A 21,716-nucleotide genomic window follows, 5' to 3' on the forward strand; every position below is an offset into this window, starting at 1 on the left:
GGAAAGAGGCTAAAGAGCAACAAGCACTTGAAATCTTGTTAAAGACCAGAGACTTAAAGGCATTTAAAATTTTAATAGGGCTGCAGCTATCTTCCACTTTTCTCCTCTCTTTCAGTTATTTTTTATCAGTAAGTTTATTGGTCTTTTAAATTTCAGATATTAGGAAAAAAAAATATCCCCAAGGCAAAGTCTGCAGATTATTTGTTTTGTCAGCTCCTGTAATTGTAACATTTAAGTGTTTCTTTTTCAAGGTAATGGCAGGGTACGCTGAAGTGTCTGTAATAAATCAGTGCAACTTCTCTGCCTAAATTACAGCTACAGTAAGAATAAAGTGAAATATATTGCAGAATAAACAAGAAGCACTCCGAGAGTGCAAACGTCCATCACGGCAGATCACTCTTTGTGCAGTATTTATCTTTAAGGGATTAGTATTGTATTTTGTATATATTCATTTTGTTTTCTTTGTTCTTTAAAAAAAGTACTTTAAGTTTGTATTGCAATAAAAACATTGGCTAAAACCCATTTTAATATACTTGGCATAATTTTGAGTATAATTATTTTATTATGTTTTATTTACGTGGATATACTGTAGTATATGTGTAGCATTAATTTCACTGTTTAATGAAATTTGTTTAAATGTTTAGTAATAAATATCAATAAAAATGTGTTTTTATATCACAAGTTGATTAAAAGAAACATATTCCGGAACATTGTACATGTATTCAAATTGTTATGTATTTAAACGGTTATAACCTGTTACTTTAATATACATAACAAAGCCATGATAAAATAAATGTTGCTAATTCAAACAAAGGTAGCAGAATTTTAAGCAGTTTTAAAGATAAAAAGCTTTTTTTTATTACTTTTTTATTTATTTATTTATTTTTTTACCTTATTTGACCAGAAGTCCAAAGTAATGTATGTTATGAAGTTTTTCTTTTCGAGCTTTTATGTTTGCCACCAGAATGGCACTCACGCTTGCAAATGCTACTGAAAACATAACCCCCTTGGTGGAGGTAATTAATAAAAGATTGTAAAAAAAATATATCCAATTTATTTAGACCTAAACTGTTTCATTTAAACTTTCATCACAGTTCACAGAGTGACCTTTTTCTGGTTCAGCTTAATAACAAAATGTTTGTTCTCTTCTTACAAAACTGCACATGCTCGTGGCCCTAAATGTAAAAGCCGACAGTTAAATCACTTTGTTTCTGCTGGCAAATCGGAAGGAAGTTTGTAGTCAACTTTTATTTTATTGAAAATTATATACAGCATGTGTGCAAGCTGAAACACTATCACAGCATCAGCCGGATAGTACAGCAAAACATATATTGAAATATCTGAAGGTGTAAATTTACTTCTGTTTATGTTGTGATGGTACGACAGCTAATTCAATTCTTCTGGATCTTTTTTTTTTGTTGCCATTTTTAGGCAATATAGAGTGCAAACTAAAGCTCTACATTGGAACATAAATTGTGAATCTCTCTTGCTCTTTGTAGGGTGAGGTAAGGGTGAGTTACTTCAAAATTATGACAAACAGGTATGGCAGGCAGGGGCTCTGGCAGCGGCAGCAGTACCATTTAGGCAAGCAGGGAGCCTGTGAACAGGCAGTGTAATTTCCACCTCTCACCCGGGCGCCATAATTATCAATCTTGTCTGTTTACAGAATGAATATTAATGCCGGCTCCTCTTTGAAGATGGAGCATGGCATCGTCTTGAACAGTGGAACACCAGAGCTTTTGATTGACTGGGAGGTCATTCGCCGCTCTTATTAGTTTCCACCTCGAAATCTTCGGCTTCTGCGGTCTGTCTGTGGTCGTGAGGGGGCCCTTACGGCACTCCCTGCTTGTTTTAAAATGTGTTTTCTTTTTTTCTCAGTACTCGTCGACTGGTTTCTAATCTATTCATCATATGGAAGCGAGAAGCTCATCGTGAAATTTGCTCGGTTTTAAATGTGCTCGGCTCTAAAATCGGGTGCTTGCAGGCTCACAGGGACTTTATGTGGGCCAACTGCAGTTTCAAGTGTGGGATTAGAAATGCGTATATGTGCCTGAAATCACACTCAGAGGGTGGCGTTTTGTGTGAAAAGCAATACACAGCACCAGGAGGTTCTCATAGCCTCAAAGATTTCTTTTTCTAAATAGGAGTTCCAGTAAACAAAAAATAGGATTCTATTTGTGGTGATAGATGAACTAGAATACAACAATATTTTATACTTTTTGACACATACAAGATTTCCTCTCTTCCACAGATCTCATAATAAGTTATCTTTTAATAAGAGATGTCTCTGTCTGCTTATTTTGAATTGTGCATTTGTACCAATCATCTTTTTTGTTTTGCACTTTTCACTTTAAATAGGTATGAAGTCGAGTGACTCTGATGAGATATGTTCAGTTTTCCAAAATTTTAAATGATTTTGTAAAAACTATTTTGTAAATTTCACAGGTATGGGTATTTAGGGTCTTAGCATGCTTATGTGATGCTGCATTCCTTTAAGGCACTATGAGCAATCATTATTTTTCTGAACAATCATCCACTGTTGTCCTTTGACAGAATAGCAGCACCGGGTGTCGGTCCTGACTGGCCTGACAACATCTACTTCACCTTCCAGTTCTATCGCTTTCCGCCAGTCACATCACAGCGGCTCAAGCTGCTGACCAATGACAAGCTTCAGCACAAAGCTAGTGATCCACTTCCCTGTGTCCTGGCCTCCATTCACAAAGACGGCACTGTTAACACTGGTAAGAATTCTCAGCTTAAAAAAAATAGTGTTCATTTCGTCACTTTTTTTTTTTTTTAGCAGTGTAATATTGTTACGTGTTGGATAACTTGAACTAGCCTTGGCTTTGTGTCCACAAAGCAATTTATCAGAACATACTGCATATTATATGCTTTAGAAAATTGCCACACTCGTGTACGAGTCTCTGCCATTGATTACAAAAAGTGTGAGAGGCGCATATCCAGATTCGGGGTTTATGCCGGGCTGAGATTTATTTTACTGCTCTCCAGGTTAACATTGTACAATCGCTTCCTCCAAACTGCAAGCTCATTCCATGATGTTCCATGATGTTCTCTGATGCTGAGGCACTTCTCTTTCAATCAGCCAAGCGGGCGCTGATTGATGTCAAGTCTATTCATGTAGCAACTAATGAAATGGAAGAGATATTACAGCTTCTGACAGAGCGTGATATTGAGCGCACAAACAACACCCCCCCTCCCATTCCTACGCCCACCCATATCCTCTGTTCCCCAGACACACACTTCAGTCTAACTCTGTCAATATCTCTCTGTCTGTCTCTGCATCTCTCTCAGCCTATAGCATCCGGGATGCACTTCCACAAAGCCCTTCTACATCAAGACAAATCCTTCCAGATATTGTATTGCTGGGAGCCTTTTCACCTATTTACAGACAACTGCTGAACTACTAAAGCTTTCCTTTCTTATTTGAAGAATGAAACGCTTAGCTTATCACCACCGCCGGTTAGTCCATTCACAGCTTGTTTCCACAAACATCAAAATCTGTCTCATGTGTCTGTGTGCTTTACTTGTGGAACCACAAAAATGTTTATGTACAAATAAAAGTTTTCCTTTCTGTGATGTCATTTCAGTTGGCTAGCTGAAATAGCTGATTTTAATTTAGCGTATCATTAGCTAAAAGACAAACACAAGCTGAGCACACAATGACAAAGATGAACTGGATTTTTTTTTTTTGTATTGGATATAATCGGTAATTTTGTTAAATATTAATGCAGTATTTCACTTAATTTAATATCAATGGAGCAGAATTTATATAACAAAGAGACACAAGCTAAACAGAGAGCATGACTTTTACTATGTCAGTTTTACATTTCCAGCTTGTTTTGTGCTGCCACAGTTATGATTCAGTAGCAATTTTCTGCAGTCTAGCTGAAAACATTTAAAGCTTGAGCTTTTGTAAAGAGTGGAATCTCAGTTTATTGCAGTAATGAATAGTTGCAGACCTTCAGCAGTATAGCTACACTTCCTCCTTCAAACGCAATGATAGAGTAGGTCATTGACATTTTGGTGCATAAGAATGGCTCAGCTTAATTCAATGTACTTCAGTAGATCTAGGGCTATGATTGAAATTCTTCTGGAAAACATGATTGAGTTCACTGAAATCAAAAAAGTTCTTTTTTCTTGTTCTTTGAATCTTCATGGCCAGAGGAAATATCTTTTTCTGTCTCAGTGGTTCGCTCAGTGTGGCCATGTCAAAATATAAAATCCACAGTCATGTTTTGTTTGTTTTTGTCAGAAAACTTTTTCAATTATCAAATAATCAGGCCCACTCAACCAGCTCTCTTAGTAAGTTTAATTCTTGCAAGAGGAGCCGTTGCACACCGGGCAGTCCCAGCAAGTCACTTTTTATACAAACAGAATGCATACAATGAAACTGCCAAGCCTGAGAGCCAGGTAAAGACAGGAAACGGGCTCCGTGACTTCCCACAGAACTGGAATGTGATGTTTATGTCTCTGAAATCCCCATCTCTGGAAAGGCCAGGGAGACGGGAACAATTTAAAGGTTGTTTACAGCTCACTAGTCCCTTTCTCCAACAGGTTCAGTACTTCACACTCCTGAGACATTATAGAAAGGTTTCATCTTTGCACAGACACATCTCTGTTCATATACCAACTTATACAACAATTCATAAAAGCATGATAATTATAATTAGCACAGCAACAGTTTTATGAAACAGCATTTTTCTTTGTGATGTTCCCTGCTCCCTGATTGCATGATTGCAGAGTGCTGCAGCGCTGTCTCACACTTAAATTTGATAAGTTGATGTTTCTCATGCACTTTTTCAAAATGTATCTCTTTAAGGTGTTCATACCTGGATATTATAATGTTCGGAGGATTTACACACACACACACACACACACACACACACACACACACACACACACACACACACACACACACACACACACACACACACACACACACACATTACTGGCATAATACTATACGGTACTACCTCTCATCTCTTGGCCTTAGTGTGTGTGAGATGGAAAGTCAGTATTACAGGTTGTAAAAGGTTTTTATTTAGATTTAAATTGGCATTTGCTTAGTTTACTGCATTGCATCACTGGATAGAAATTACTGTTACTATAGCAATTCAGTTACAGAGGGAGTACTATATATTTTACTACTACAGATTAGTAATGTTTATCTCTTTTAATCCCAAACTATACTGGACAAATTAATGTTAATACTCTACTTGAACATACTCTTTATTTCCTGCAGTTTAGGTGATTTAAAAAGATGTGAATGATCCAAGTATTGTACAAGATCAATGATTTACCGTCTACTCTCTGGTTTGGGCTTCGTGTGTGTGTGTGTGTGTGTGTGTGTGTGTGTGTGTGTGTGTGTGTGTGTGTGTGTGTGTGTGTGTCTGTGTGTGTGTGTGTGTGTGTGTGTGTGTGTGTGTGTGTGTGTGTGTGTGTGTGTGACAGTAAGAGTCAGAGACAGGAGTTTTAGAGAGAATTTGGAAACTGACTTTGAGCTTCAAAGCTATGGAGGTTATTCAGCTTTGTGATTCTGTGTCCTACTGGGTGGAAGTTCCCCAGGAGCCAAATGAATTCCTAAACCCTGCTTAAGGAGTCACTTAATGAATTCATTAGGTCTCACAAAGTTTCTTCCAATCCCTTTGTAAAATTTGCTTGACGGCGACACTCGATCAAGCTGTATATAAATTTTCATATAAGTGAAAATTTAATGAATCACAATGTGGCTACAACAAAAGGAACGTGCCATATGTGATTGCATTTTAGAATACATTTTGGTGCTGATGTTCTCTTTCAAACCTCACTCGGTATCTCACTATGGGAAGCGCCCTCTGGCGTGATGCACTAACACCATGTTTGTACTAGACAGACCGATTACTTTAAGGGCATGGATCTCTCAACCCCCTTATAATTGCCCCTGGCCCCACACCAGGCATTCTCGCTTTCTTCCCTGTGAAGATCATAAAAACTCCTCAGCGATCCTGGACCAGGACTATCCACTTAACTGTTCGTCAATGCAGCTGTCAAGGTAGTCCTTGAACGCGGGTTTTCTGGTTACAGGAATAATGTTTTATTACGCTGTAGTTATATTTTTGTCTTGTAGCGGTTGTCGTGTCATTGCATATCCGCATGTTTTGAACAAGCACATCAAGTAGCTTGTGTTTTGTGTAGCTATTGCTAGCTGCCAAAGCTGAGCATTAGTATTATGGCTACCACTGGATCCTCTCAGGGGAACACTGGTGGCGGCAGGCTTGAGGATATCATGTCCCGCCCTTGCCCAGCTGCTTGTGGGTTGACAGTCTTGGGGAAAGACCCCCACCCCCTCTGTATCGCCTGTATGGGTGTCAAGCACGCACAGGCATTGCTGACAGACCCCGGCTCCTGCGAGCACTGCCGCGCAATGCCTGGCAGAATTTGGGAGCAATGTTTGTGAGTGTTGGCAGCCTCCAAAGCCGATCCATGTCTTTCTGACGCTATGGCGAAGCCCAGCAATAAATCTGACTCAGGTGCTACTTGCTGGGGAGACATGGTCGAGGACCTGGAGGCAGAATTTCCTTCTTTCTTTAACCAGGTCCTCGACTCTGAAGAGGATTGCGGAGAAGACGAGGAAGAGGATATCAACATGGCTAACCTTGGAGATGATATCAATGAGGATAAGGAAGATGCTATTCTTCCTCCTGCTCAGGCGTCACGGCCTGGAGTCAGCCCTCTCCATCTGCCCGCGAAGTCGATCCACATGAGATATGTAGGTACGTGGCAGCGAGGTTTTACATTAGCTGGCCTACAGTGAAGAATGAGCAGAGGGAGGAAAGGGACCTATATGGAGGGAAAATATTGCCCGCTCGTCAGGCACCTGCCAAGCAGTTCATGCCCGCTGTCCTGGCGTGTATGAAAAAGATGAAGCTTTAGTTTCGCCACAGGTACCTGTCAAGGGTTATTCTGGATGGTGAGGCAGGGTACACCCTGTACAGGTCACCAGCCTGTCGCAGGGCTAACACAAAAAGACAGACAACCATTCACACTCACATTCACTCTAATTAACCTAACCCCAGGAACTGCATGTCTTTGGACTAGACACAGGGAGAACATGCAAACTCCACACAGAGAGGCCCAGGCCAAGGTGGAATCGAACCCAGACCCAGAAACATTCAGAATGTTAACACAAAACATGTTGTTCGACAGAGCAACTGGTTCACATCGATAGATCTACAGGTTGCTTATTTCCACTTAAGCATTTACCCAGCATTCAGGAAATTCCTCAGGTTCGCCTTTCATGGCATAGCCTACAAGTACCAAACCCTCTCATTCAGGATGGCACTTGCACCGTGGGTTCTCACGAAGCTTGGCTCTGAACCCCTCGCGGGTGCCGGGGCTCAGTGTTTGCATATTTAGACAATTTTCTAATTTGTGCTTCCAGCAAGGAGAAAGCAGAGAAAAACACCCAGGTGCTGTTACACAGCCTGTCTGGCTTGGGTTTCAGCATCAATTGTGCTAAGAGTGCGCTATTTCCCACTCAGAATTTTGAATATCTGTGCCTCATAATAGACTCAGCTTCTTTCTGGGCTTTTCTGTCGTGCGGTCATGTGGAGAAATTTCGCCAGCACCTTGCTCTTTTTTCCAAAGGGAAATTGGTCTCATTATGGACTTCTTTGCATTTAATGGGGCTGATGGTGTCAGTAATCTCGGTGATCCCTCAGTGACTGTTGAGGATGTGGGATTTTCAGCACTGGGTGTCCTCCCTACAGCTATATGTGAGACGGATTTGATCTCCAGAGGGAGTCTACTCTATGGAGAGGAGAGACTCAGTCCCAAAATAGTCCACCAGTTGTGGGACAGGTTCGGTCAGATGTCCCTAGATCTGTTTGCATCATGTGAAAACACACAATGTCCTGTCCTCTTTTCATTAAGAAGCCTGCTCCACAGCCAGCCATGACCACTGCCTTTGTGCGGGACCTGGTGTCAGAGGCAGAAGGGCAGATTTTTCATCCGCGTTCAGAGCGGTTAGCTCTCTGGGCTTGCCACATAAAAGGCTGAATTTAAATGAGTCTTGTTTCCCTCTGAGGGTGATTGAGATAATTCAGAATGCAAGAGCTGCTTCCACACGCTCACTTTATGATGGTAAATGGTGTGTATTTGAGGGATGGTGCAGTGAGGTAGGTGCAGTGAGGCACTGCCCTACTTTCATGGGCACGTGGAAGAAACACTTTGAGGATTCCTGTTGTGGGGACAGGGAGGGTTTGGGAGACCCCGTGACCTTAAAGTGATCAGTCTGTCTAGGACAGACGTGGTGGTAGTGGAGCTTCTGTGATTGGTCACACCAGAGGGCGCTTCCCATAGTGAGATAGTGAGATATTTCACTTGGTTTTCAGAGAACCGGGGTTACGTCAGTAACCAAACGTTTACATTATGGAAGATAACTGAAGCATAAACTACAGTGTTCTGCCTCAGTGGCTGATTTTTCAATATTTTTTCTCAATTTGCAAGTAATTGAAATGGTTAACATGTAGATATTACAAATTAAAGTACTGGCCCAGAGCAAATGAAATTACAATCATCTGTCTTTGTGTTAATTAGTAATTTGAGGCTTCAAAAAGAGACAATATTAAAGTCAGCAGTGGGACACAGTGGTGGAGAATCTAAGCAGATAGTAGTAGCAACAAATCAATATGCGATCTATGTTGTTTTTTTTCTTAGTAAATATCTAACAGGGATAATCCCAGATCCCCACACAGCCAGAATCCACCCACACTGCTGTTTTTATTTGCTTCCTGATTAGAACTCTTCTCAAGACTGTGTGTTTGATTGACATGTCTGGGTTTTTTTTTCTTTCTTTTGCATGTGTATTACTCATTAAGATGAAACCAAAATCAGTTTGTGTCACAAACAGTGCACCAATATAAAGGGCATTGTAGGCACTCAATATGCATATGTATGGCGTTTGTGTTTTGTTTGTGTGGCAGCTTAATGTCAAAACTGAGGACAAATGGCCAAATATATTGTTTGTACCATCCCTTCTGAACAACACATCATTTTCTCAGATACCGCTATTGGTAGCATTACACTGTCTGAATGTGCATATCAAAAGTGATGATGGTTTAGTTAGATCTAGAAAGTAATCTCCTTTAGCAAAGTCAAATATTTTGTTGTATATTTCTGTTCTTGGAGACTTGTGGCTGTAAAACATTATCACTTTACACCCACACTGTCTCCCAACAGACAAGAGTCAGAGTTCCTTGCCCACTGTGTCAGATTAACATTAGTATATAGTTGGACATTTTCTGAAAATTACTGTTATCGCAGTGTGTGGGCTGCTTTCCTTATAAATGTATTGATCTAAAAATGCTGTGGATTATTAATTAAGTGCATCATAACCCATGTTGTCATGAGAAATCTTTAGTGGTGCTGATCTTTTTTTAACAAAAAGGCAGATATATTGGTAATTGTTGATCTACGATTTTCATCAGTCCTTTCTACATCTATCAGTACACTCTGTGCTTTCTCTTTGTTTTCTTTGCCTGCAGCCCTCACAGTGTTTTTGTGAGTTGTTGATCCCTGCCTGGATGTTCAGGCTGCCCAGCCTGCTGTAAACATACCAAGCACCCATCCAGGTTAGGGGGGGAGATGTGTTGGGTGCTGCCTCTCGTCCGCAGGTCTAGCTGCACACACGCAACCCTGTACAACCCTTGGGCCAGATCTGTCAGTTCCTCCCCACTTGTGAGCACAAACACACACAGCACATTCTGTCTCTTTCTCTCGCTCTCCTTCTGTGCTCTCATTGCCACCCGTCCACAGCACACAACCCCAGAGCATGCTGGGAGAATTAATGGTCCAAGTGGAGAGAGTTGGCGGGTGGTTGGAGAGATGGAAGGAGGAGGGATTGGTGAAGGAGGAGGTGTAGGTTAAAGGAAAAAGAGTTCTGAAAAGGCACAGAAATATCAAGAATGCCTTCTTCCTCCCTCTCTCTTCATCTGTTTCTCGAATATACAGACAAGGCTGAGCTGCCCTCTTAGTAAGAATGACACTGTCATCTATGTTATGTGAATTGGAGGTCAACATGCACCAGATCAGCGTGCATGGGCCAAAGTCAGATCTTCAAAAAGGTTAATTCAGCCTGCATATCACTTTGGTTTCCTGAATAAATTTGAATTAGACCCACTCAGTTGTAGAAGTTGTCTGCAAAACAGTGTACACCTCATGCACATGCTAACACAGGAGGCCACCAAAAGGGAAGTTAGTTCTGAAGGCAGACAATTTCAGCTGAGGTGGGAGATGGAGTAACCTATGCCTTTACTGAGTGTAAAGAGACAATTTCAGTTTTCAAAGAACATAATTTGATGTCTGAATCCACATACCAGCAAAGGTATGGAGCCGTAGACCGGGAACAAAGGCTTCGGAAAGTCCCTGAACAGAAGAGCTGTGCAACTATGTTTCTTCAAGGCCAAACTCAAAGTGATGGAGATGTAACGGCATGATTTTTATCGGCAGCCAGCTTCGTGGCAGATAGCTAGGCTTTATGGTACAGGTAAAGTGTAAGATAAAATATATTTTATTTTTCCTTATGTTTTTAATGAAACAGTTATTGAGCTCTCATGCTCAGGCCTGCAAAACAGCCTCTAAAACGTGTCAAACAAAAACAAATATTCAGTATTGTGCTTAGCTTTTACATCAGCTGTAGATACAGGCTTGTGAGACAGTTTGTTGTGATTTGGCTCTATTGTAGCCTCCCTGTAGAACTGTAATCAGAATGCATTATTTTTTTTTCTTGACTAAATGTTATAATGTGGTTCTTACCTTCCAGTGTGGCCCTTAGTCAAAGTGAATTTGACATCCCTGCCCTACTTGGCATGTTTTTCAATTTTTTTATGTCTTGTTAGATATCTGACCAGAAAAGAAAACACTGCAGTGTGGGTAGATTCTAGGCAAAACTCTATAAAACATTCACTGTAATCTTCAACCTGTTTAAAGGAGTTTCAGCCCACCCAGCCAAATTTTACTTTCTTTCATTAAGGAGATTCACTGTCTAATTATGATCTAAATATGATTTCATGGGCGTTTCTATTTTGATAAGAAGGAAACAGAATATTCCTACAGTATATGATATTATCATTTAAAAGTTAAGCAGGGATTATTATTTCCAACTCCATATTTTCATTCTTGGGCTCTCCTAGACTATCTTCTAAATAATACTCATATTACACTGTTCCTGGATTCAAGATTCAAGAAGTTTATTGTCATGTACACCGCAAAACACTGTGGTTATGCTGAGCAATGAAATTCTTACTTGCGACTGCCTTACACACAATTGAAATAAGTAACTAAGTTAAAATAAAATGTAAGAACAAGTATATAGAAAATTTAAAAAGTAAAAATAAATAAATAAATAATGAGAGATGCAGCCTTAGTTCATCCACTGCTTGAAAGAGCTCATGTTAGCTCTTGAGCATGGAAATAATGTATGTCACAAAAAACATTGAACTCAAAGGTCTTCTTATTTGCTTATCTCACTCATCTCACACAAACAGACAACATCAACTGTGAACAAGAGTCCAAAGTCAGTTACAGGAGAGAGATCAGTGACTCCAGATTTCCATTCATTAATTATGACCATGATACTGAGGAAAACTAGCATGGGGCCTTAGAGAAGGTTTTTTATTTGTTACATAATAAGATAAAGTTGGACACATTCACGAGATGATATCTATGTTTCCAGCGCCTGAGACAACTCCAGAGCAATGAGGCAAACTCCCTCTTCTAATTTAGATCATGTGATGTGACTGAAAGCTTGTGAAAGAAAAAAGAACTATTAAATAGATAAAATGGGTCATTGTTTCATTTAGGAGGTCATCAGACTGTAAAAATCTAAATCTAAATCAACCAAGTAAGTGATTCAAAAGGAATGAGGTTTTAAGGATCTCTTCTAGTTTAGAATCAGTGCATTCCTTTGCAGGCCAACATATAATTGCAGGTATTTGTCGTAGCCCTTTATCGCCAGGCGATCGCTGCTGAAGCGCCCGTTACTTGCCCTCAATAGTGGTGAACAGCTGATTGAGACGTGGCGTGTCAGCGCGGAGTCGGCTGATCAAAGGAACGTTGATCAGCTGGCTTTTTACTGTAACTCCACAACTGTTTGTCCTATCGAAAAAATGCAAATGGTTCCTGAAAGCCCAGAAATTGCACGTCACAGCCATATAGGGGTATTACGGTATTTGTTGCTGGAAGTCCACGAATGGCGGCACTTTTGAAGTATGTTGTGCCACGGCTGATGCATTCGGAGTAAAAGGGTTAAACAAACCAATCTATTTGGACCCTTAGAAATGCTCTCTGGTAGCCTCACAAAAGGCTCTTTCTGCATGCGTGCATCATGAGAATACTGACATGCACTAAGGAATTGTGCGTGCACCTCTGTGTGTGTGTGTGTGTGTGTGTGTGTATGTGTGTGTGTGTATTTTAAAAGAAGGAAGGAAAAAGAAAGATGGAAAGAAGAAAAGTTTTCCTTTCATTTCATGTGTGGAAAGACTCAGAGGGGCTTGCTGGTCTCTCAAACACAGCAGGGCTGTCACCAAAGGTCCTCATTACCCCACTTCTATCCAGCTGGCTGCTTCTCTGCACATTCAACTTATGGGAAGAAAGACAGTGTGGGGTTTTGATACAGACTTATAGGGATTCTATGAGAGAGAATTCTGGGAATAAGGTTGGCACACACACCCCTACTCACACATTTTATACACACATGCAGCATTATTAACACACCGTTGTGGGAATGGTTTGGGCTTGTGTATAATGTAAGATTGTGTATCACACAATCTTTACCAGAGAACCACAAAGTATTCATTTTACGTTCTCAGACTGGATCTTGGCTTTTACCCTAAACTGATTCAATCAAAAATAATTGCTCATGTGCGCATCCCTGCATGCGATCCAAATCGCTACTTAATGTGCAATATTTAGTGATGTTCAAGGCCTTGATGTAGTTCTCAGAACAGCTTCTGTCCCCATACTATGTGTTCAGTATTTTCTCTGAAGCAGAAAACCTTTTGGTTGAGTGATTAGTCCCTTTAAAGGTTGGAAAGTGACAATTGTGAAAGTGCTGATTAAGCCATGACTTTATCCCACTGTTCATAAAATTACTCTTGAGGTTTTTTTGGCAGTTAGGTACCATTATCGTCTTGAATTATGGGAACCCTGGAGAGCTTCTGATTTTGTGAAATAGCTTTATACTCCCTGGGCATTTCACTCTGATTCTGTGCAGTCATCAGACCTAATGACTCCCAGATGGTGTCTCACCTGCCACACTGAGACACTGTGCTAACGAGCTTGCCCCATTGTTCACGAACATCTTCAACTCCTCACTGGAGGCTTGCCACGTGCCTGTCTGCTTTAAAACCGCTACCATTGTTCCTGTCCCCAAGAAGCCAAGGATCACTGGACTAAATGACTACAGACCTGTGGCACTGACTTCTGTGGTCATGAAGTCATTTGAGCGTCTGGTGCTGTCCCACCTCAAGTCCCTCACAGCCCCCCTTCTGGACCCCCTGCAGTTTGCCTACAGAGCCAACAGGTCTGTGGACGACGCCATCAACCTGACTCTGCACTTCATCCTACAGCATCTGGACTCCCAGGGAACCTACGCCAGGATCCTGTTTGTGGACTTCAGCTCTGCCTTCAACACCATCATCCCTGATCTCCTCCAAGAAAAGCTGTCCCAGATGAACGTGCCTGATCCCATCTGCAGGTGGATCACTGACTTCCTGACGAACAGGAAGCAGCACGTGAGGCTGGGGAAGAATGTCTCGGACTCCCGGACCATCAGCACTGGCACTCCTCAGGGCTGTGTCCTCTCTCCTCTGCTCTTCTCCCTGTATACCAACTGCTGCACCTCTGACCACCAGTCTGTCAAGCTTATTAAGTTTGCAGACGACATGACTCTCATCGGACTCATCTCAGACGGGGACGAGTCGGCCTACAGGATGGAGGTCAAACGTCTGGCGTCCTGGTGCAGCCACAATAACCTGGTACTGAACGCCCAGAAGACAGTGGAGATTATAGTGGACTTTAGGAAGCACACAGCCCCTCTACCCTCCATCATCCTGACTGACACCCCCATCACCACAGTGGACTCTTCTCGCTTCCTGGGAACTACCATCACCCAGGACCTCAAGTGGGAGCCCACCATCACCTCTGTCATCAAAAAGGCCCAGCAGAGGATGTACTTCCTGCGGCAGTTGAAGAAATTCAACTTGCCAGCAAGGACCATGGTGCAGTTCTATACTGCCATCATTGAGTCCATCCTCACCTCCTCCATCACTGTGTGGTACGCTGGAGCCACCACTAGGGACAAACAGAGACTACAGCGTGTTGTGCACTCTGCTGAGAAGGTGATTGGCTGTAACCTCCCATCTCTCCAGGACCTGTACACCTCCAGGACACTGGGGCGTGCAGGTCGGATCACAGCCGACCACTCTCACCCTGGGCACAGACTTTTTGACCCTCTCCCCTCAGGCAGGAGGCTACGGTCCATACGGACCAGAACCTCCCGCCATAAGAACAGTTTCTTCCCCTCTGCTGTTGGACTCATGAACAATTACCCTAAGACTGTTACCACCACCCTCCACAAACGCTGATGACCCTATGTCTATGCACCTGTCTGACTGCACTGATGTACATATTAGTGGAATATAGTCTACATTCTTCTATCTTTTAATTAGTCTCTGCACTGTATATTTTGTAATTTTGTAATATTGTGCTATAGTTATAGCTCTAATATCTCTGTATATTTGCAATTTGTATACTTGTATATTGTCTTATAGTTTTTATACTTATTTGTTTTTTTGTTTTTTTTTCTGTAAGCACGAAGTACCGCAGCAATTTCCTAATGCTGTGAACCTGTTCACCCATATGGCAATAAAAACCTTCTGATTCTGATTCTGATTCTGATTCAGTAGATGGCTAGTGCACCAGTTTAGAAATGCCCACAAGGTTGACAGCTGATTCCAGATATTATAGCCCTTCTCTACATTAAAAACCATCAGGATAGAAGGAAAGGCTAACATAACAGTCAGACTGGTGACGTTTCCCTCCAACTGACTTGTCAAAGGTCAAAATTGATGCAACAGACAAAGATATCCAGACCTTGATACCCAAGTATGGGTCAGGCTCCCTAAGCACAGGATTTTATGCTTTAACAGTTGTCTTGACATCCTAGTGTTGCTGTTGCTGCAAACAATTCCAGTCAGTGAGGCATGAATCATTCCTACTGACATGATTTTCTTTTCTGATACAGAAGGTGTAGAAACAGTAGGCTAGAGCAGTTACCTAAAGAAATCTTTCTTAACAATTGATTTTATTATTTTATAGATGTCATAATCTCATCTAAGGAGAAGTGATTGTTTCTTAAGACGTTAAAATTTTGAACCAATGCTATGCACTATGCAAAAGTTTTGAGCCACCCCCTATTTCTTTATATTTTGCTATAATAATAGGTACAGTGATTTATTGAAAACTGTGCAAACTTACATGGGAGTACAGTATATAAGGCAATAATAATAATAATATAAAAAAAATGCTTGTACAATTCTAATGAGCTTGAAAGTCAACAGGGGAGAGTGGGGTGAGTTGTGCCAGTTTTTACTTTAAGTGACTTTAAAGCTAGTCCATGATAGTAATGCTTCCAACTAAAATATATATATATAGATTTCAGAATGTGGTGCATCCCTGGGAACAATCACTTTGGATCTGAAATATGGTATTTAAGAAATATAGCTTTCTGAAAAATAGTGGTCTTGTGGCACAACTTGCCCCCAATGTGGGGTAAGTTGTGCATTTGGAGAGAATGTACTGGGGTAAATTGTGCCATTGATTATTGACGTATACCAGTATATTTTGATCTCAGAAACTGTAATGCTATATAAAAGCTAGACAAATACAATACAAAATGACTCATTTAAGGTTTATTTAAAGTTATTTTACAACATCAAAGGCCACTTTTCTACAAGCCTATTGCGCCACATGAGCACATCAAAGGTCATTTTTCTTAAACAAGGCCTAGTGCCACACGAAGATATGTTCATAACAAAATTAAATTCAAATGAAGACCAAATTGACTGCAAAACCCACCAAGTTTTTGTGTTGTGGGTGGTTTCTTATGCACATCTACTCTAGGGATAACTCCATCATTTTCTTTGAAAGTGAAAATGGGCTTTCCATCCACAGACCTCTTACTACTTCGCCTTAGAAACTTTGCATTGATGTCGGCACCATCAACCTTCGCAACCAATCTAGCCTAGTTGTAGGATTTGGTTTTGCCCGCAAAGTTTAACTTTACAAAGCCTCAGCAGACAAATCCTTGTCACCATCATCATCATCATCATCATTCTGGACATCTGAACTCTCATAGTCAGTCGTGTCGTTAAGTGGGATGGAAATGTCACTCTCTTCTGAGCTGCTGGAGACAATGATTTTCTTTGTTGGTTTGGACCCCTCTTCTGAGGAACCAGCTCCCAGTGTGGATTAGGGAGACAGATGACCCTCTCTATTTTTAAGATTAGGCTTAAAACTTTCCTTTTTGATAAAGCCTATAGTTAAAGCTGGATCAGGTGACTCTGAACCATCCCTTAGTTATGCTGCAATAGGCTTAGGCTGCTCGGGGGGGTTCCCATGATGCACTGTTTCTTTTCATTCACCTCTTTTTACTCTGGTTATACATCACTCTCCATTTAATCATTAGTTATTATTAATATCTGGCTCTCTTCCACAGTGTGTCTTTTGTCCTGTCTCTCTCCCCTCAGCCCCAACTGGTCACAGCAGATGACTGCCCCTCCCTGAGCCTGGTTCTGCTGGAGGTTTCTTCCTGTTAAAAGGGATTTTTTTCCTTCCCACTGTCACCAAGTGCTTGCTCATAGGGGGTCTTTTGACTGTTGGGTTTTCTCTGTAATTATTGTAGGGTCTTTACCTTACAATATAAAGCACCTGTTTGTTGTAATTTGGCACTATATAAATACCTCCAGAAAGCCTGGAAAACTGTTGCCCAAGACCGAAAAATTACAAGAAAGTTTGACTCCTTAGAAGCAGGTGATAAAGAAATGAGGAGTGATTCAAGACTTTTGCACAGTACTGTATTTAGTCAAGAAAATACATTGAACAGGTTTGTTAGAATAGTTTGTTTATAAGAAAACTCCACTGGAAACATTCAATAATGTCAGGCTTTTTTTCTTTTCTTTATGGTGTTAAAAATAAACTGGTGTCCAGTTATATTTGGGCAGCGATATTTCTTGTCAGTTTGTCTTTTGTTGTATTTCAGGTGTTCACATCCATATTAGGTTAACATTATTGCTTTCTTTTATAGACTGTATATTTGAAGTCTTCTCTCCCTTTTTCAGGCTCTCCAGGTCTGCAGCTGCAGTTCAGAGTAGATGACAGTTTCCTCAGGCCGGGAGAGAAGCGCTGGTTTCTTCGCTATCTGGCCCTCCACACCATGCACATTGACATCTGGGACAGTGACTCCTTGCTCCTCATAGGTTCTACTGCTATTGAGCTTAAGGTAAAAAGCCTGTGAGGTCAAACTTATGAAAATAGTCCAATGTGACCATTATGGTTAGAACCACAACATGGGTTTTTTACATATTCAAAAACCTCTGGAATTAATCATAAACAAAGGAAAGAAAGTCTTTTACACATCAGTCACATTTATATAGAGAGAACCAGGCAAGAAAACTGATAAAGACTATTGAAGGTCAGATAGAAAAACAACCAATTTTTATACACAAAACAGGCATTTCATAAAGGTTGTTGTAGGTCTTACGCCAGAACAAACACAATACAACCTTTTAAACAATATGGCAGTTACAAGCTATAAATATATACACTCAGTGGCCACTTCATTAGTTACACCTTGCTAGTACCCCAGAGGAGAATGGCCAGATTGCTTTGAGCTGATAGGAAGGCAACAGTAAGACAAACCTCACTCATCACGACCAAGGTATGCAGAAGAGCATCTCTGAATGTGCAGCAAATCAAACCTTGAAACTGGCTCCAGCCACAGAAAACTGCACCGTATGCCCCTCCAGTCAGCTAAGAACAGGAAACCAATGCTACAGTTTGAAGATTGGAAAAATGTTATTGGGTCTGATGAGTCTGAGAGATTTGCATCATGGATGTGCAGTCAACAAATCTGTGGCAACTGTGTGATGCTGTCATGTCAGTATGGACCAATGTCTGAGCAGTGTTTCCAGCAATTTGTTGGATTTATGCCATGAAGAATTAAGGCAGCTCTGAAATCATTTGTAAAGGCTTTGTGAGGCATAAATAGTCCTCACTTTAGACGAGGTCACAAAAAATACTTAAACAACCGGTAACTGCCTGGATTAACCACGAATTTCAGAAATTAACAAGTATTTATAAAACCTCTATTAATACACTCTTGGTGCTAATAATAGAGTATAACTTAATCATTATATGTATAGCATCTACAATTTTTTAATCATTTTCTATACTTAGACATTTTAATTGACACCAAGAACTATTAACAGGTCCTAAATAACAGTTTTTTACTTGATGTAATAATATATTTAGAAATAGTTAATCCATCATTTATAAAGTATGAAAATATTGTCATTAAACACGTTATATGAACTTATTAATCACAAAAAAAGCATTTACAACTGTTTATGAATTACCTACTAATATTTACTAATGTAGGAGTACCGTAATGCTTTCAAATGCTTTCTTACCAATATCTAATAGTATGTAGTTATAAAGTGTTACTGTACCAGTTTCTTGTGACATTTTGCATCCCCAGTACATGTTGCGTCAGGGTAGATCAGCAGTACAGGCACTTCATGAGGTGGAGGTACTGACCACTGATTACGTGGGAGAGGACACCTTACTGACAAGCCCGGATCTGGGTCGACGCTCTGCCTCCAGCCCCATGACAGTTCACACCATCGTCAGAGGCCGCCTTCATATACGCACAGGCAACATCGGCAAGTACAGAAAGACTCAACTGCAGCTATGCCACTCAGTTGTATCTTTGTGTGTTGGCACAGCAATGCCAACATCACAAGTAAAGCAACGATTGTCTTAAATATTCTAAAGGAACTGTGGCCGAGCTGTAGCAAGGGCCAAACTTCTACGTTTTTCATCTGTAACAAGGCTAACAGAGAATGATGAACAAAATAATATCCTTAGGTGTGACAACACGATCACTATTCAAGGTCTTCTTTCAGTGCCTTTAATTGAAGAACCATCTCATGATTCTGCAACAACCTTAGGCTCTTCTGCATAATCACTGATCTGTATTCCATGACTGTTAATGGATATCCTGTATATGAGAGACTTTTGATATTGTCGTTTATCCTTATGCTCTGCTGGGGACACACGGAACAGGTTTAAGAAGCTCTATGCTTAAAGCACCGGAAAGAATTCATTGGACCTGCCAGTTATTTGGTCTCAAATTGTGCTGCCATTAGCACACACTCTTTTAAAGGTTGCACCTAGTGCTGCTTTCACAGGGACACAAAGGAGTGAGTGCATGCGATGAAGTGCAAATGCTTCGGTAGCTGCGTTCTCAGAATGTGAAGGTAAATGTAAGCAAAGCCTGGAAAACAGAGTAGTATTTGTTTTAGCTTTTATGGGAAAATCGAGTTTCAGTATCACCCAAATCCCCCTTCTACATCTGAAATATTTATGAGTGTTTTATATTCAGTTCATATTCCAGTGGAGCCTTAGATTATGAAGTAATGTTGTCTATTTACTCTCACTGATGTGCAGAATTGAGAAATGGCAGTGAGTCCCTAGGACTGCTGCTGCTGTTTAAAGTTCCCATTTTCAACAGCAGCAAACAGGTGTACAGGCTTGCAAAGCAAATGCTGTGCCAAAGGAAAAATATCTTGATGTGATAGTTCCGCTTCTTCTAGCAATTGAACACCTTGCTTCTTCCTTTGCACTCATCCAATTTGGGCCTGGCGTGCCCCTCGGCACGATGGCAGCTGACGATAGCTTCCCTGCCATTAATCAACTTTTGAAACGATACTCTCGCTCAAGAAGAATGCATCCTTCTCCGGGCCTTAGAAACTCTTCGGTGTGCCATTGTTAGGGCTAAATATGCCAGCACTTTCTCATTGGGCTTATCACTCAAAGCAGGTTGAGAGCGCAGCGGGTTATTAGGTGTGCTGGGGATGCGAGGAGGAGGGTTGTGTCTGGCATGTAAATTCCAATCAAGGCTCAGATATCCATCAGGCGCCCTGGCCGACAGTCAGAATCAATTTGGGGAGGGAGTACTCGCACGCACTTTTCTTTGTTTCAACTTCCATCTGTCGCTGCCTTTCTCACATTCTCGCTTCTCACTTCGCTCTTTATCTCTGTCTTCCTGTTTTCTCTTATTCATCCATTTACCTCTTACCCTTCTATCACACACTCGCTTCCACCTTCTATCTGGCTGTTTGTTTTACCGCTCTCACCTCTCCAATATCCATCGTGTCTCTCTTTCCCTCTCAGTGTCTGTCATCAAGCCATAATGAATCAGCACTCTTATTTGGTGGGTGGTGAAGGATGCGAAGCCAGCATTTGATGGAAAGGACACGCACACATGCACGCACGCACACACACAAGCATAAATGCATATCAAACCATTCATACATGCCTGAAAGGCAGGCACTCTTGTACTCACAGACATATAGACAGACAGGTGTAACGGAGCGTGGGCAGGTTGTGTGATGAGGCAGGATGGCAGAAATGAGAGGCGGACAGGTAGAGTATATCACTGATATAATATGAGAGCCCTGGAACTACAATTTTTCTGATTTTTAAGTTCAGTGGAAGGATTACAAGGCTTCTATATGGATTGGACATTTTTCCTACCTTTAAATCCCCACTGCATGGGCTCAACAAAGGACCACTGGCCAAGCTGAGAGACAGGCTGTATACTTGTGGTGATACTGTGCAGCTGCAGCTCCTGGATTTCAGCTTGAGAGGTGAAGGAAAGTTGCTTGAAAATGTCAATGATGGAGGCGTGCGTGGCAGCAGCAGAAATTTTTCAGTGAAGCATTATTATAAAATGGTGTTCAGTGGTCTCATGTATGTGGTAAATTCTTAAACAGTAGCCACGTCCCTCGTTATGTTTTTTTTTTTGTAACAACCCTGCGTTTTTATCATCATTCATTTGGTTCTGAGGAAAACTGCTGTTACTGCTGTTGAAATTTATCAAAACAATAAGAAGAAGAGTCTAATTCACACAAAGAGCCATCAACTACTCTACTGCACTGAGATTCCTCTCTTGCAGAAAAAGTGTGTAATTCCAGTTGCACTGCTTCCTAGTGAAGTTTCCATTTATAAAATATTACTGCTCTTAAGGTACAGCCAGTGACGCTCAACATTTCCTTCACAAATGTTTCACATTAAAAGCCAGACACTGAGTTGCATGCATAAATGCTGCCCCCTGTTGCTGCTAAGTATTTATTTTGATACATACACAGGAAGGGATCATCTTAATAAATACATTAACAGACAGTGACAGAAAAGAAATGATCTGACTGACACAGTACGGTGCAAAAGTCTCGAGCCACCTCTCGTTTCTTTAGATGTTGCTAGGAAACTGGGAAATAGGTACAGTTTATTGAAATGTGCAAACTTGCATGGAAATACAGAATATAAGGCAAAAACAGGGTTTGTATAATTCTAATGAACCTTTAAGTCAGTAT

The 21,716-nt window shown here is 41.0% G+C and overlaps 1 protein-coding gene across 1 annotated transcript in view; it reads left to right on the plus strand.

Moving 5' to 3' along the window:
- nphp4 (nephronophthisis 4) overlaps positions 1-21,716 on the plus strand; it is a 171,704-nt gene that overhangs the window by 113,728 nt on the left and 36,260 nt on the right. Inside the window, exons 15-17 of the mRNA XM_030733604.1 lie at positions 2,554-2,741; positions 17,400-17,560; positions 18,818-19,001. Of these exons, the coding sequence (XP_030589464.1) occupies positions 2,554-2,741; positions 17,400-17,560; positions 18,818-19,001 (533 nt within the window). The remainder of the gene's footprint in view (positions 1-2,553; positions 2,742-17,399; positions 17,561-18,817; positions 19,002-21,716) is intronic.

Source organism: Archocentrus centrarchus, chromosome 7 (assembly GCF_007364275.1).
Source record: "Archocentrus centrarchus isolate MPI-CPG fArcCen1 chromosome 7, fArcCen1, whole genome shotgun sequence".
In the NCBI taxonomy this organism is placed as follows: Eukaryota; Metazoa; Chordata; class Actinopteri; order Cichliformes; family Cichlidae; genus Archocentrus; species Archocentrus centrarchus.